This window comes from Schistocerca cancellata, chromosome 6 (genome assembly GCF_023864275.1).
Source record: "Schistocerca cancellata isolate TAMUIC-IGC-003103 chromosome 6, iqSchCanc2.1, whole genome shotgun sequence".
Classification (NCBI taxonomy): Eukaryota; Metazoa; Arthropoda; class Insecta; order Orthoptera; family Acrididae; genus Schistocerca; species Schistocerca cancellata.
This window is the reverse complement of record NC_064631.1, coordinates 318297967-318312429: the sequence shown is the minus strand read 5'-3', so window position 1 is coordinate 318312429 and position 14463 is coordinate 318297967. Positions and strand designations below refer to the sequence as shown.

The following is a 14463-nucleotide window of genomic DNA, read 5'->3' as shown; positions in this document are numbered from 1 at the left end:
TGAAATCGACGCAAGATTGAATGATAGAGTAGGTGTTTCAAATATCGCTCCTGTGCATAATATCGCCTATCTGTATTTAGAAGTAGAGAGCCTGTATACCCCTTTCTTTACCGAATTTCGAAGTTTGAGAAAAAAATATCTGCATTCGTTTCTACACTTATTTAGGTGCATAAATGTAAAATATGATATAATCTTTTTTTATATGTTTTATTCCAAAAAATTTTGAATGTTGCTTTTAAGCAATAGTGGTTCTTACAGGTAGTGACATCATAGAAACAAAATTCAATAAACATGGCTTCATTTAAGCAAAATATTGGTTTATACATCACATTTTACAGCTTAGAAGTCTGTGCACAGCATTTTTATTATTGACAATGTGGTGATGACTAATTTTCCTTCGAGTAATTAACAAATTCAACTCTGTGTATTAGTAAAAATTTGAAATTTTTGTACTGCAAACTTTCACATATCTTGTCAGACATCAGTGTGTGTTGTATCTTCTCCTTATGAAGTTATTATATTCCATGAAAGATGTGGAAACACTTCTTATTTATTGTGAGACACAGATGCACTTTACACTTCGTGCAAAAAATTTGTGTAGTAGACTTGATGCAAACTTTACATCGACCTTTCTTCTCTACCATATCTGCAAAGTGTTCCAACCCATCGAAACGCTCATCCATAACTGGAGCTGCACATACAGTCCTTTTTGCTGCAGGAGTCCTTGTCAACATTTCAGAACTTGGTCTTCCTCTCTTCTTTTGGGAAGCTGATTTCCCCGCAAGCAGCAGACCTGCAGCAATATTAGCTTGGAACTGCAGGAGTGACATCTTTGAGGTTTTGCCACGTTGGACCATATGACGTCGTTGGAGTAGCCATCCATTGACAACTGCTACAGACAAACACCAGTACACAATGCGCATATACCACTTCCGTGACCTCAAGTTGATATGGTATAGCTCTATCAACATGTCAGCAAGGTCCACGCACCCCATATGTTTGTTGTACTTTTCCACAATGTAAGGTCTAGGTACATCAATGAATTTCGTTTCAGAAGCAGAATAGCGTCTACATGTTGCCATGGGCTCAACACAAGCATATGTTGACATGAAATTTATGCATTTTCTGTCAAACCAGCGTACTAAAGCTACATTGTTTGTTGCCTCCACTCTCCAGTCACAGGAGCCATGTCCAGTTTTCTTGTGCTCCACTTCAGTTTTCAACGGACATTTTCCCATCCTGTCTGTCCTGATAGTGCCACAGAATTCAATACCCCTTTCTTTCAGGGCAATTGCTAATGGTATAGACGAAAACCAACTATCAGCAAACACTTTGAAACGCTGTTTCTCTGGCAATGTTTCCGTCAATGCCAAAACAATATCCCCAGTCAAACCTAATCCTGTATCACTGCAGGATTTTTGCCAACATAAATTTCAAAATCATACATCATGCCTGAAGGACCAGCTCTCGTAAAAGATTTGTAGCCCCAGTTGTAAGGCTTATTTCTTACGCACTGTTTCAAATCGCTTCTACCCTTGAATGGTATTATCTGTTCATCAACAGCTTGGTATTCTTCTGGAGGGAGTGTCTTCAATGACGACTGCAATGCAAATAAAAGTGGGCGAATCTTGAAGAGTTTGTCACGATTACTACTAGCTTCAGGCAAGTCTTGATTATTGACAACATGAAAATACCACGGTAGCTGGAAGAAGCGAGTTCTGCTCATCACATCAGCTATTGGTGATTATCTACACTCATTCGACCAGTATAAATGAATGGAAGGGATTTTGATTATACCCATGTGCAGTAAAATACCAACAAACTGCTCCATTTCATTTTTGCTCGTCTGCAACGAAACTGAATCTTTCCGCAAAGCATAGATATTGGACTGCACAGCAATGAGTTCAAATACGTCATCATTCATAAATATTTTATAATATTGCAAAGGTGTCATTTTCTCTACTTGGTGGTGGTGGAAGCGATCCTTACCATTCTGTGTCTTGTACCACAAAATCAGTTTTTCTAAATTTATAATCACTACGCTTACATCTATGTTTTACTTGCTGCTGCTGCTGCTGCTCAAGTGTAGATGGTGCTCCTTCATTTGTATTGTTGTCGCTTACATCTGATTTTGGCTGAGAATCAATAACTTTACCACTCCTGACTGCATCAGCCTGAAATTTAAAGATATTGACGTCTAAAATACGTAATTATACTTATACTTATGTACTTTCTCAATATTGCTACTTCTGTTAGTGATCCCTACCTTTGGAAATTCATATTCTGTCTCTTGCTCCTCTCTAATTGCCTAAATTTCAGCTCCATCCTCCTTTTCCACCATCTGAATTAAATTCATGACAGCTGCTTCGGAAATAGCTTGAGAACTTTCATCAATTTCGACAGTTTCTTCTTTATCTTCGTCCCCAACATCTGATATATCCCCATCAGGGACATCAATGTATGCATTGAACTCATTATCGGGTGAATTCATAATAAATTCTAGGTCAGCATCAGTCAAAAAGTCAGACATGGTGACGCAATATTTAAAAACTGTCTAGAATGTGATTTTATACCTGCAAAGCAAAATTTCAAGCACATACATCAATAGATTTGTAAAGCGAGGCATTATATTAAGGAATTTTCACTCAATTCCACTGCTGCTTTGAAGCAACATAAGGTTTTTCGCAGTTTATCTTATCTGGATATCATTATGCAAGTCAAATGTATGATGTACTTATGCAGGAAGGATTGTCACAACACATGATAATTATTTCACTGTAAACGAAAGTGCAAAACTTACGTATTTTACGCGTTTTTTATCATCAATTCTTCACAATGAAGACTGCAGCAACTAGTCACGCTCAACAATTGTTTTCTTCTTCCCGCGCGTTAATTCCTGCCATTTGTTGTCAGGAACAGTCACTACTGGCATAGAGCTTCAAGTAAACAGTGGCAAAGCGTAGTTAAAATCGGTTTGATGCAAAATACATCTATGGAAAGACGATGTTTCTTATAAGCTACGCTGGTAAAGGAAGGGATATGGAGAGAGTGGCCATAGGTGAAGTTGCCCCTGATTGGTTGATTAACTTTGGCGCCATTTTTCTGCCAAACGTCTCTCGCGCTTCCTATGTTCGCCGTGCTTTTGAGTTGAATTGAAGTTCAGAGGACTTTTGGAAACGATTAAAAGGTATTTGAATTATTGAGAGACTTGTTATGCGTTGTGCATGCATGTTCGATTTAGTTGTATATCGTTTTTTAAGCTCTTATTTCTTTAACAGTTCGTGCATACTGGTAGCATCAGAAGCTTTTCTGAAGCCAATATCTGGTAGTCCTTGCTGGAAACGGAAAGTTCCTATAATTGTTGTGCCATGCTCATTCGACTTTATAGCGTCAAACTTTATTTCGTCCCGAATCAGAACACTAGGCATTATTTTGGTTTCAGTATTATTGCCTGACTGTTGACGCAGGAAAACTGTAAGCACGTTTTTCGCAGTTGTCGTGGTTGCTGAAACACTATTCGTAGTACATAATTGTAGGTACTCTTGAAGGCTTACTTACTGTGGGGTAGAAGGGACACGGTAGTTTTCTAGTTATATTTGGTCGTTATTACAGTAGCCTACATTTAACATTACCTGATTTTTGTAATCTTTTTCGTTTGTTATCTACGAGAGGTATTCAGAAAAGTCGTAAGCAGTTGTTTACTTGTGACATGCAAAAAGTTTGAAGACGTGGCAAGAAGTACTAATACGTCTCACACTTTTTGCATGTCACAAGAAAACAATTGCTTACGACTTTCATTCATCTGACGTAATCATAGAGTAAATATCTCTGGAGTGAGCATTGCGTTCTGCGCATGTTGTCAAAATTAAACCAGGATTGTCACGTGTTATCGGGACTTCGCTGTGCGTGTGTGCTTTCTGCAGCGTTTGAAGTTTATAATATCGAGAGTTTTTGTTGTGTTTCACCGTTTGTTGATAGCGTAATAGCGAGGGTGAATTACTGTTGTTGCTACGGATGCAAAGAAAAATATGTGAAAGGAGGGTATAGTTATCATATTAGTAAGAGACACTGTATATGTTTAAAAATTTCGAGACTTCTTATAATTAAGGCTTGATTCTGTAGACCTATTTTTCTACGATTTTATGACTATATAACAGATATTACGGCTTGTACAAAAGCTTACAAACAATCGCTTTCTCTCGTAAATTTGCTAGTGGAACAGGAAAGGGAAAGGTTAGTTGTTTCAGTAAGTATTATCCTCCATGCATTTATCAGTGACTTGTCGATTATGTATATAGATTACTCAGTCTACTATTTATTTAATAAACTGGGAGCAAGGACTTAAAATGCGTTAAATAAATACCTCAAAGGGCCACCAGTAAGAAAAATTGTGCTTTAGGTCACAAAAACGAGAAAATAAATACGCAGAAATATAAGAAAAAAGGACGAATTAGCAGGGATATAATCGCTAATGTGTGGCAAGTTTGGTGTTTTTCAGACACTTGCAAATGTACTAGCGTACTGTCAAGTCGTTTTGCAGGACTATCACTGCAAAAATGTACGTCAGGCTCTGTAATACTATAAAGTGCCGTATCATAGCGAAAACTACCAAAAATCGAGTGCATCTGAACTATGACACCTATCGCAAACAAGCAGAATGTAATATCACTTGCCCTTAAAAGTTACGTAGCTGGTTTATTCTCGGTATCAAATGGATACTGTTAAAATGTCTGCGCAACATATATAAATAATCCACGACACGTACGAAAAGAATCCGTCTGTACTAGGGAAGTAGTGACATTCTAAATATACAGGGCGCTATACGGACAAACACACGACGTCCCGAGATCAAGTGACCAGGCCGGCAATGTATGTTGACAACAAATCTGTTTTGCGCATGTGAATGCTCACTCCAGAGATGTTTACTCTATGGACATAATGCAGGTACGTTAAATCTTCAGCGTTATGCACTTCCGATACAAAACAAATGCTATACATTATATTTTTTATTTACGTTACTTTCATTGCAATATGTCTAGTAAACGAACTTTAAAGGAGATAAATGCAAGTAATGAATAATTTTTACAGCCATATAACGAATGATTTCGCCATATTGTCTTGTGCTTTTGATTCGGTGAGTGTGTACTCCACTACTGGCCATTCAAAAGTCCCGCCCGCCGTTTGGCAGAAAAATGGCTGCCGTATCGTCCGGTTGGCCACTCTATCCCTATATAGGCTCTCTATTTAGAAGATGTTAAGCGTGCCATCTATGAGTCTGTGTAGTAAACTTAAGCTTCTGCAGTTTTGCCACAGACGGCACCAGTTGCAAGCTTCCTAAGATTAATAGTGGAAACAGTACAGCATTTGAAGTGTTTGCGGCTGTATCAATCGTTTTTACTGCCTGCAGCAAATCGAGGGAACTACCAGGTAAATGTTTACTGATAATAATTTCGTTTATACTACTACGAAGTATGTTAAATAAGGATTGCAATTGTATTATTAATAGCGAGAAAAGGTGTTTTGAAGAACTTTAACGTGTATGTTTTTGTTGATTGTTGATGACCTCACATTGTCTTGAGTAAAGCATAAGATTCTAGCTCTTGACAGTGATTGTGGTGTTCATATTGTTAACTGGGAACAATTTCTTTTCATAAACAAGTTCAACCACTTTCGACCTGCCATGTTTTTGAAAATGAATGGGACAGATTGTTCCTTAAGGCAAGTTGGAATACCATCTGTTCTACATCATTTCGAGTTAAACCAAAGAAAATTTTTTTCCTTTTCCATACAGTACTCAACCAGCTCTTTCTCAACTTCAGTTGTCAACATAGGTTTCCTTCCAAGTTTCTGTCTGACAACTGCAACTTCCTGTTAAGATGTGCAAAAGGAGAGAATGAACAGGAATATAAAAAGATGTGCAAAAGGAGAGAATGAACAGGAAGTTGCAGTTGTCAGACAGAAACTTGGAAGGAAACCTATGTTGACACCTGAAGTTGAGAAAGAGCTGGTTGAGTACTGTATGGACATGGAAAAAATTTTCTTTGGTTTAACTCTAAATGATGTAGAACAGATGGTATTCCAACTTGCCTTAAGGAACAATCTGTCCCATTCATTTTCAAAAACAAGGCAGGTCGAAAATGGTTGAACTTGTTTATGAAAAGAAATTGTTCCCAGTTAACAATATGAACACCACAATCACTGTCAAGAGCTAGAATATTATGCTTTACTCAAGACAATGTGAGGTCATTTTTCTGAGTTCTCAGAGCAGAAGTTGATAAAATCAAGTTCAACCCTGCAAGAACATTTAATGTTGACAAAACTGGAATAACAACTTTCCAAAGCAAAAATGTGAAGGTGATCTGCACAAAAGGAAAATCGGCAGTCTACAAAATGTCATCAGCAGAGAGAGGAAAGCTGAACACCATCATCACTTGTATGTCAGCTGCTGGTCAGTATATTCCTCCAGTGATAGTGTTCCCCAGAACGAAGCAGGACCTGAAGCTAATGAAAGGATCCCCTCCTGGAGCTATTCCAGGATTTCACCCATCAGGCTGGATTCAGTGTGATTTGTTTTGTAAGTGGATGAGGCATTTTGCCTCTTTTGTAAAGCCTACTGCAGAAGACCCAGTTGTTTTAATCCCTGTTGGACACTACTCATACACAAGGAACCTAGACGTTATATACGTCGCCAGAGAGAATCACATCATAATGGTCTGCCTTCCACCACGTAGCATGCATACGATGCAGCCACTGGATGTTGCCTTCATGAAGCCATTTAAAACCTTCTACAATCAAGGAATTGAGAAGTGGATTTCCAATAATGAGGGTAGAATTGTGACTCAATATGACGTCGCTGAACTCATGGGCAAAGCATACATTACAGCAGGAAACGTGAGTAATGCATTGAATGGTTTTCGTGCCACTGGTATCTATCCTTATGACGAATCAGTATTTACTGAAGCTGATTTTATTTATGACGCGAACGATAACAGAACACAGCCTATTTCTGAAGCTCAGCGTGGGCCTAAATTACTTGCAAATACTGCCACAGTTGATCTAGCACGTAGGCCTATTTCACGTAGTGTTGACAATGAAATTCCGTCTGCTGGTGAAAATGAATCTCATTCCTCTTCGGCTTCCATGTCATTCGATCCAAAGACATAAAAGCTGTACCAAAAGTTCAACCAGCATTTTACAAACGAAAGTGTGGGGAGAGCGTTGTGGTGGCTAGTTCTCCTTATAAGAAGATGTTGGAAAACTTTCATGCTTCTAAAGGCACGAACGAGTCCAATGAGGCTTCAACAACTGGAGCAACACGAAAGAGGAACCCTGCCACCAAGAGGAAAGTTAAAGGAGAGTCAAAAATCTCAAGTTCTTCTGTCAGTGAGGCTGCTAGTGAAACTTCACTGGTAGACGCCGATGATGATCATGATCTGGATGTTGATGATGATTCTACAGATGCCATATGTGCATTTTGTAATACGTTTTCCGACGATTTTAGTGGGGAACAGTGGCTTATGTGCTCTTCGTGTTTCAACTGGGATCACAAATTTTGTGATGCAGCAACTTTTCAAACGCCTTTCGTATTACCAGTAAGTAAACCAGATGAGTCTGTAACATAAGCTCTCGATGCAAGACTTTAGTACCAGTATGCATAAGACCAGACAACTTGGACGAACGGCTTATATAAAATACGAACGGCTTATATAAAATACTTCGGTACACTCGATCTTAAGGTGTCCTACTGGCAAATAAAACTGCATGAAGGAAGATAAAAATATACATCATTTGTTTGTGGTGGCAGAAGTTACGAATCCCGTGTTCTACCTTTTGCGTGTTTATATCTGCACTGGACAAGGTTTTAGGACCAGAATTGCTTAATAAAGTCACTGTTTATGTAGACAACATGGTAATAGGCACACCCATTTTGTTAGAATATATGAGGCTGATTGAACAGGTACTTCAACGACTTGCAGATTACAGCCAGTTTAATAAAGGAATAATTATTTAGAAGATACAAGTGCTTCAGAGTGGTTTCCTCATCAAGAGTAGATGAGGTTGTGGGTCCTAGATTCATGGTGCCTATATTGAAGACTAATTCTGTTTGGTATAAAAAAAGCCGCTGTGACACCAGCTTTTCGAGCCATTGCCTTGCTTATGAAGCTCAGATGTGGATGTCTTTCAGACAAAATCTTATGCAGTTCAACTTCGCATGAAACTCTTTTTGTTAATCTGAAAAGCAGTGACATCATCAGATTACAATTCTTCAATGAGTTCCTAGTGTGTAATATAAAATATTGTCGTAGTTATTTTGCGGAAAACAGAAAAACATATTTTTTATAGTGAAAGGATTACACAATTACTTTCAGCTATTTTCTTAAAATAGCACAACAGAGGAACATTGTATACTTTTTTCGGTACACCACGAGCTACCATAAGATGTGTGTCAGAGTTACATAAGGCACAAGTATCATTTTATCCCCTTCTTGTTTATTATCGATTCGCACACAAGTTCATGAAAGAGAGTATACCTCCACATAAGTAAAATATTTTCTAGTTTTACCGTCATGGTCATTACGTTACCATCTTGTAATTCTAAGCGAGTTTCATAGTCGTTTCCTATAGTGTTGCCAATCGTAGTTTGTTGAGAATTTCTATAACAGTCTAGCATTCAATGAACACATCCATATGAATGAATCAGTTCTTGTTTAAATTTTTTCTTTCTTTAGTTAATCCAGCTTGATTTATTCTTCATTTTATGCAAAACAAATGAAAATGACAACTAACTATAGCATTAAAGTACAAAACTGCACGTAGATATACATTATTTGATAGTTTACACATATCAGGTAGGTGTGTAAGTTCGTAGCATTTTTCCTTTGCGTGTTGTTAAGAATTTATTTATCTATTGTCATTTTTTATCTGTAGTTCACTGTTGCTATTTGAATTTACGTATTGTCATTGTGTTATTTCGGGATAGTGGGTGGACCGTGGACGCTAGAAAATGTAGTGCCAAGTGAAGAAATCGGAACATTTCCGACATATTCTTCTATTTCAGTTCAATAAAGAGGTGACAAAAACATATGCGCCGTGTGTGGGAATAATGCCATTGGACAGAACACAGCAAAAAAATTGTTTTCTCGTTTTAAGGAGGATCGTTTTGACATTCGTGTCTCTCCACGTTCAGAGACAGCTTTGGTGTTTGACGAAGTTCGTTTAAAGCCACGTTAGTGTACTTGAGAACCCACAAATGTGATGAACAGTTATCATTCCACTATCGTGCGACATTTGCATGCAATAGCGGAAGGTTCAAAGGTACCGCATGCTCCAAACCAAAGTCACAAAAATCAGTGGGTGATCATATGTCCATCTCCGCTTGCTCATCGTTATTTGGCTTGTGAACAACGCCGTCCTTACCTATCTTGTATCGTTACCGGTGACGAGAAATGGTGTCTTTATGCTAACATGAGGAAAGGAAAAGAATTGTAAAGCCCAAACAAACAAAGCAGCAACTCCCAAGAAAACTGCATGAAGCGATGCTACTCCACGATAATGGCCCGCCCGCATTCTGCTAGACTAACAAAAACCACAATACAGGAATTGGGTTGGGAAGCATTCCGCGCCATCGAAAAACCTTCAAGGAACTTCCTTTGCCGATGAAAAAGCACTCCGGACATAACTTGACGAATTCTTCGCTTTAAAACGACGTGATTTCTGAAGTCGCGGAATCGAAAAGTTACCACAGCGTTGGCAGACTGTTGTGAATAGTGAAGGAGAATATATTATCGATAACTAAAGCCTGTGTTATTTGCATCTTTTATGATTATTAAGACTATGGAAAAACGCTACGAGCGTATGCACCAACCCAATATTGCGAAGTACTATCCAGAAAGAAGATTCTTTGGCAGATGATGATCAGACAGTTAACTGGATTGAATTCTATCACCTATCCAACAAACATTGCTGGGTACTGAGTTTTGTGTGTAAATTTCATCTGACATAATGTAATTTATTACTACAATGAACTATCCTTTGTTCTTGTTATACGTGCTGTGATATTAACAACGAGCCAGATTCGGGTAATAAAAGATACAGAGATGATGCACATTCAATTCGATAAGGATCCCGGGTCGGGAAGCAGTACTGGGGAACAGATTGCATGAGAGAGTTATCGGTGGTCTTCCATGCTGGAGAACTGAACTATCTTTAGGTTTTTTTTCCGGTTAATCTTGAAGGATAAGGTAGAGCTGTTCTCAAACAGATGGTTGGCTTGGACGCACCAGTTCTTTAGTGGTAACAGTCCTATTGAAGGTAGGTTGTCTGTATCTTTTATCAACATTTGGAACCGACGTAACAAGCCAGTTGCAGGGGGACCTAACCACGTTTCGTCTTTGAATTTTTCATTGCTAGAGCTGAAAGAAGCAATAACTCATAGGAAAAAAATACGAAGACGGACTAGGGATTGAAGCTCATACCGTTTGATAAGGAGAACGACAGTTACCCACTTATCCATCGAACCGAATCCTAAAGAAAGGTTATCACCAGATATTTTAGAAGTTACAATTTCATTCCAGTGGTTGTATGACGAAGATATCTTCGAACAAAATTGACTTTCTTTGTCTATTTATCTGCATTAGTCTATGTTTGACTGCATTCATATTGAGCTGCCTGTACTTGCACCAACGTTTATCACAAGCAGTTCTTTCATTTCGCAACTTGTGAATACATAGCAGAATAACACATCGAGATAAAAGAGCCATTACCTCAGATGAATTGCTTGTTAGATGTAGTGATATACTTCACAAGAACAAAACAGCAAACCCGAGCGTTCGAGCTCTAGTTAATCACGTAATGTGAAGATAACCTTGAACTTGATTGCTTTCTGTCAGTGATGAGTTTCGTCGCACTAATGTGCTGTTCTTGTACTTTAAGCGTTGAAAATAATTTAAAAATTGGGAAAGTCCATGATGAAACCTAATGCCGGCCCAATATTTTTTAATCCAGTACATTCAAAATCCAATCAGCGGTTTTAGATACATTTTCACTGCTATGTTATCAAATACCCGAACAGTTCCTGTTTCACATATAATAAAAACACAACGGTAAAAATATGAAAATACACACCTCTCCCGCCTCGTATCTATTAAGTTTATAAGTAACGACAGGAAGAGCACTAGATAACTAAAGCAAAAGTTACAAATAAAGTATAACCAAGTTACCATCAAGTGCTGCCTCTGTATGAATTAGAATATAATCTCATGAAACGATGAAGAGTTACTCTTCCTGTAGTCTCCCTATTGTTTCAAGGAGGGCAGAATTTTGTTCTCCCTTATCTTCAGAAGGAACTTAAGTAAATATTGATGAAGCTTACTTATTGTAATTTGCTACCATTGGTTTCTATAAGATACAGCGGTTGGACAAAAATTTGGAAGCACCGCGAGAAATGGATCCACGAACATAAAATGAAGATGCTAGCCAAGTCTGCAGATCGTGCTGTTGTGTTTTACCACGTCTGGCATTTGTGCAATGCCCTCAAGTGTCAGTCGTGGTCACAACAATGTTCTGTGTAGTTGTGAGTGCATTACGTCGGAGCCAAGTGAATTCGAACATGGGAATATTGTTGGTACTCGTGATCGTATGGTGTGTGCTTCCGTAACTAAAGGAGTCGTGTGTGCTGTTTCAAGGGGCGCCGTATCAGAGATTTATACCGCGTACAGGGAAAGCGGAAAGACATCATCCGCTAACCCACAGTGCGGACAAAGGCGTGTGTTGGTTGATCGTGAGAGACAGTATTGAAAATGGTTGTGATGAAAAATAAAGAGGACGACAACTGCGAAAGTCACTGAAAAACTAACTATCGCGCTCGCGAATCCCGTCAGTAGCAAAACAACAAATGGTTCAAATGACTCTGAGCACTATGGGACTTGACATCTGAGGTCATCAGTCCCCTAGAACTTAGAACTACTTAAACCTAACTAACCTAAGGGCATCACACACAACCAGCAAAACAACACGAAGGGAGTTCCACCGGCAGGGAATTGCAAGGCGAAGTGGAATTAAAAAACCACTCATCATTGACGTAAATGCTTGTAGCAAGAAAATGTGGTGCTGAAGCCATAAAAACCTGAACTGTGGAAAAACGGCAGATAGTCAGATGGTCGTATTAGGCTTGTTTCATGCAGTTTCCAACTTCTGGCCGACTTTACATCCCAAGAGTGAAACATGGGTTCGGGGATGATTTGAGCAGCAAATCGCGATATCCCGCGGTCTCCATGGTTATTCTACAAGGTGGCATTACTGGCAAGGATTGCATAACTAGTTTATCTTCTCAGTTCCATCGCATGGTACATTGTTTGTTGCCAATGGTGATGTGTTCCGAGACGACAGGGCCACTGTTCACGCAGCTCTCATAGTCCGAGACCGGGTTTTTGAGAATGAGGATAAATTGTCGCATCTCTCAGTCCACCAGTCATCAGGTCTCAATATTACTGAGCCATTGTGGTCTACTTTGGAGAGAAGGGTGCAGAATTGCTGTCCAACCCCAGCATCATCACCAGTAGGTGCCACTGTTTTGGAGGAAGAATGGTATAAGATTCGCCTGAAAAACTTATCGGGGCCAGTATTGGTTCAAATGGTTCTGAACACTATGGGACTTGACTTCTAAGGTCATCAGTCCCGTAGAACTTAGAACTACTTAAACCTAACTAACCTAAGGACATCACACACATCCATGCCCGAGGCAGGATTCGAACCTGCGACCGTAGCGGTCGCGCGGTTCCAGACTGTAGCGCCTAGAACCGCTCGGCCACACTGGCCGGCGGGGCCAGTATTCATCCATTCCGAGACAACTGGAAACTGTTTTGAATGTCAACAGGTTTCCTACAGTGTATGAGGCATGGTGACGTGTTGTACTTCTGGTGTTTGATAATTTTGTCCACTGTTGGATAAGGTTGCAGGTGGGGCTTTCTCAGATCGTCTGTTTTAATCTGACTCTTGATGAGACAGTATCTACGGGAAGGAAGTACAAGACAGGTTATAATCCCCCCTCACCTCTCGCCGTGTCCTTTAAACACCGGACGTCAACGGCGCGCTATAGGGTTCTCTACCCGTAACAACTGGCTCTGCCTCTTGGGGCGGAAATTTGGCAAACTACCAGGAATTTAACAAAGATCTAACTAGCCCCGACCGTGAAACATAATCAGCATCGTTCCTACTTGCAGGTGATCTCAGGTAATTACGAAACTGAGAAAACTGGACAGAAATGGGATATGTTCTCCTAAACTTTATATAAATATATAGCCGAGAGCAGCCTTTACTGTCAAGATTAATTACAGAAATACCGAGAAGCTAAACAATGAATGTTGAACTCAACAAAAATTGTTATTATATCTGTATCTTTCTCGTTCGCATTTTATATCTGCCTTTTACTAAGAAGGGATAACATGAAAAGAGCGCAGTCATTTTTACCGCCGGCCTCTGTGACCGAGCGGTTCTAGGCGCTTCAGTCCGGAACCGCGCTGCTGCTACGGTCGTAGGTTCGAATCCTGCCTCAGGCATGGATGTTTGTGATGTCCTTAAGTTAGTTAAGTTTAAATAGTTCTAAGTCTAGGGGCTGATGACCTGAGATGTTAAGTCCCATAGGGCTTAGAGCCATCTGAACCATTTTTTTTTTTTTTTTACCAGACTACTGCGTGAAAGGTTTAGTGGTTGCTACTGGATTTCAGAATTAGATATTGTAATAAAATTTAGCTCAAATGGGACGATCAGATATAAAGAAGCCTCTTACTACCTTAATCTTATGTAGAAGACATTAGCAGTGGAGCCATTGCCAATTCAACAACCGTGACCGTGTTATTTGAAACTGAAAAAATGACAGAATAATTTTAAGGCATCAGACTTTGAAATCCCCGAACTAATCTTTCGAGAAGACGAGGTTCTTAGACATTTTGACCGTTCAGTTTGCAAAACCAGCACTGACAATTTCTGCTGGCCAAATGCATCTCTTTGTTAGCGCCATACGGCGACAGTCCCACAGAAAATCTAAAGCTGTAATGAGAAACAGAGATAATTATTTAATATAGTGGTGATTAAGGTTAATTAAATTATTAGAACAACAGATTGAAATAACGTAAATATATTTTACGATATTTACGTAAATGTTAAACATTACAAAACGGTTACCGTACCTGTAGTGGAAAAGGCGTCTCGTCGTAACCAGAAGTAAAACAGAAGTATGTCTCCTCCACGGCGGCAAGGAAGACGTAAAACAATCATTCATTTATTTAAACAAAATACATCACAGAGAGTAGTTAAAGTTCTTAAACGCAGATCATCGCTGCTTTACCGAAATGGGATGTCACATTATCAAAAGAAACGACTTTCATGTGACTCAGCCGTTGGTGCGAAGAGAAACTGGCGAACTGGGGCAGGGAGCGGCTGCAACCTAATGTTTTACGATTCGGA

At 39.3% G+C, this 14463-nt stretch overlaps 1 protein-coding gene across 1 annotated transcript; it reads right to left on the bottom strand.

The window, feature by feature from the left end:
• Positions 1-515: 515 nt before the first annotated feature.
• Positions 516-2530, bottom strand: LOC126088307 (piggyBac transposable element-derived protein 3-like). Its single transcript, XM_049906437.1, has 5 exons — positions 2339-2530; positions 2061-2174; positions 1816-1999; positions 1446-1734; positions 516-1407 (listed from the first exon to the last, which is right to left on the bottom strand). The coding sequence occupies exons 1-5, from the start codon at positions 2528-2530 to the stop codon at positions 516-518; spliced, it is 1671 nt and encodes a 556-aa protein (XP_049762394.1).
• Positions 2531-14463: the final 11933 nt, after the last annotated feature.

Excerpts from the sequence above, each read along its gene's own strand:
- LOC126088307 (XM_049906437.1), bottom strand. The coding sequence starts at position 2,530 with ATGTCTGACTTTTTGACTGATGCTGACCTAGAATTTATTATGAATTCA. Across the intron at positions 2,000-2,060 it reads AGCAGCAGCAGCAGCAGCAA|ACACAGAATGGTAAGGATCG; the intron begins GTAAAACATAGA and ends TTGTGGTACAAG. Across the intron at positions 1,735-1,815 it reads TGAAATGGAGCAGTTTGTTG|CTGATGTGATGAGCAGAACT; the intron begins GTATTTTACTGC and ends AATCACCAATAG.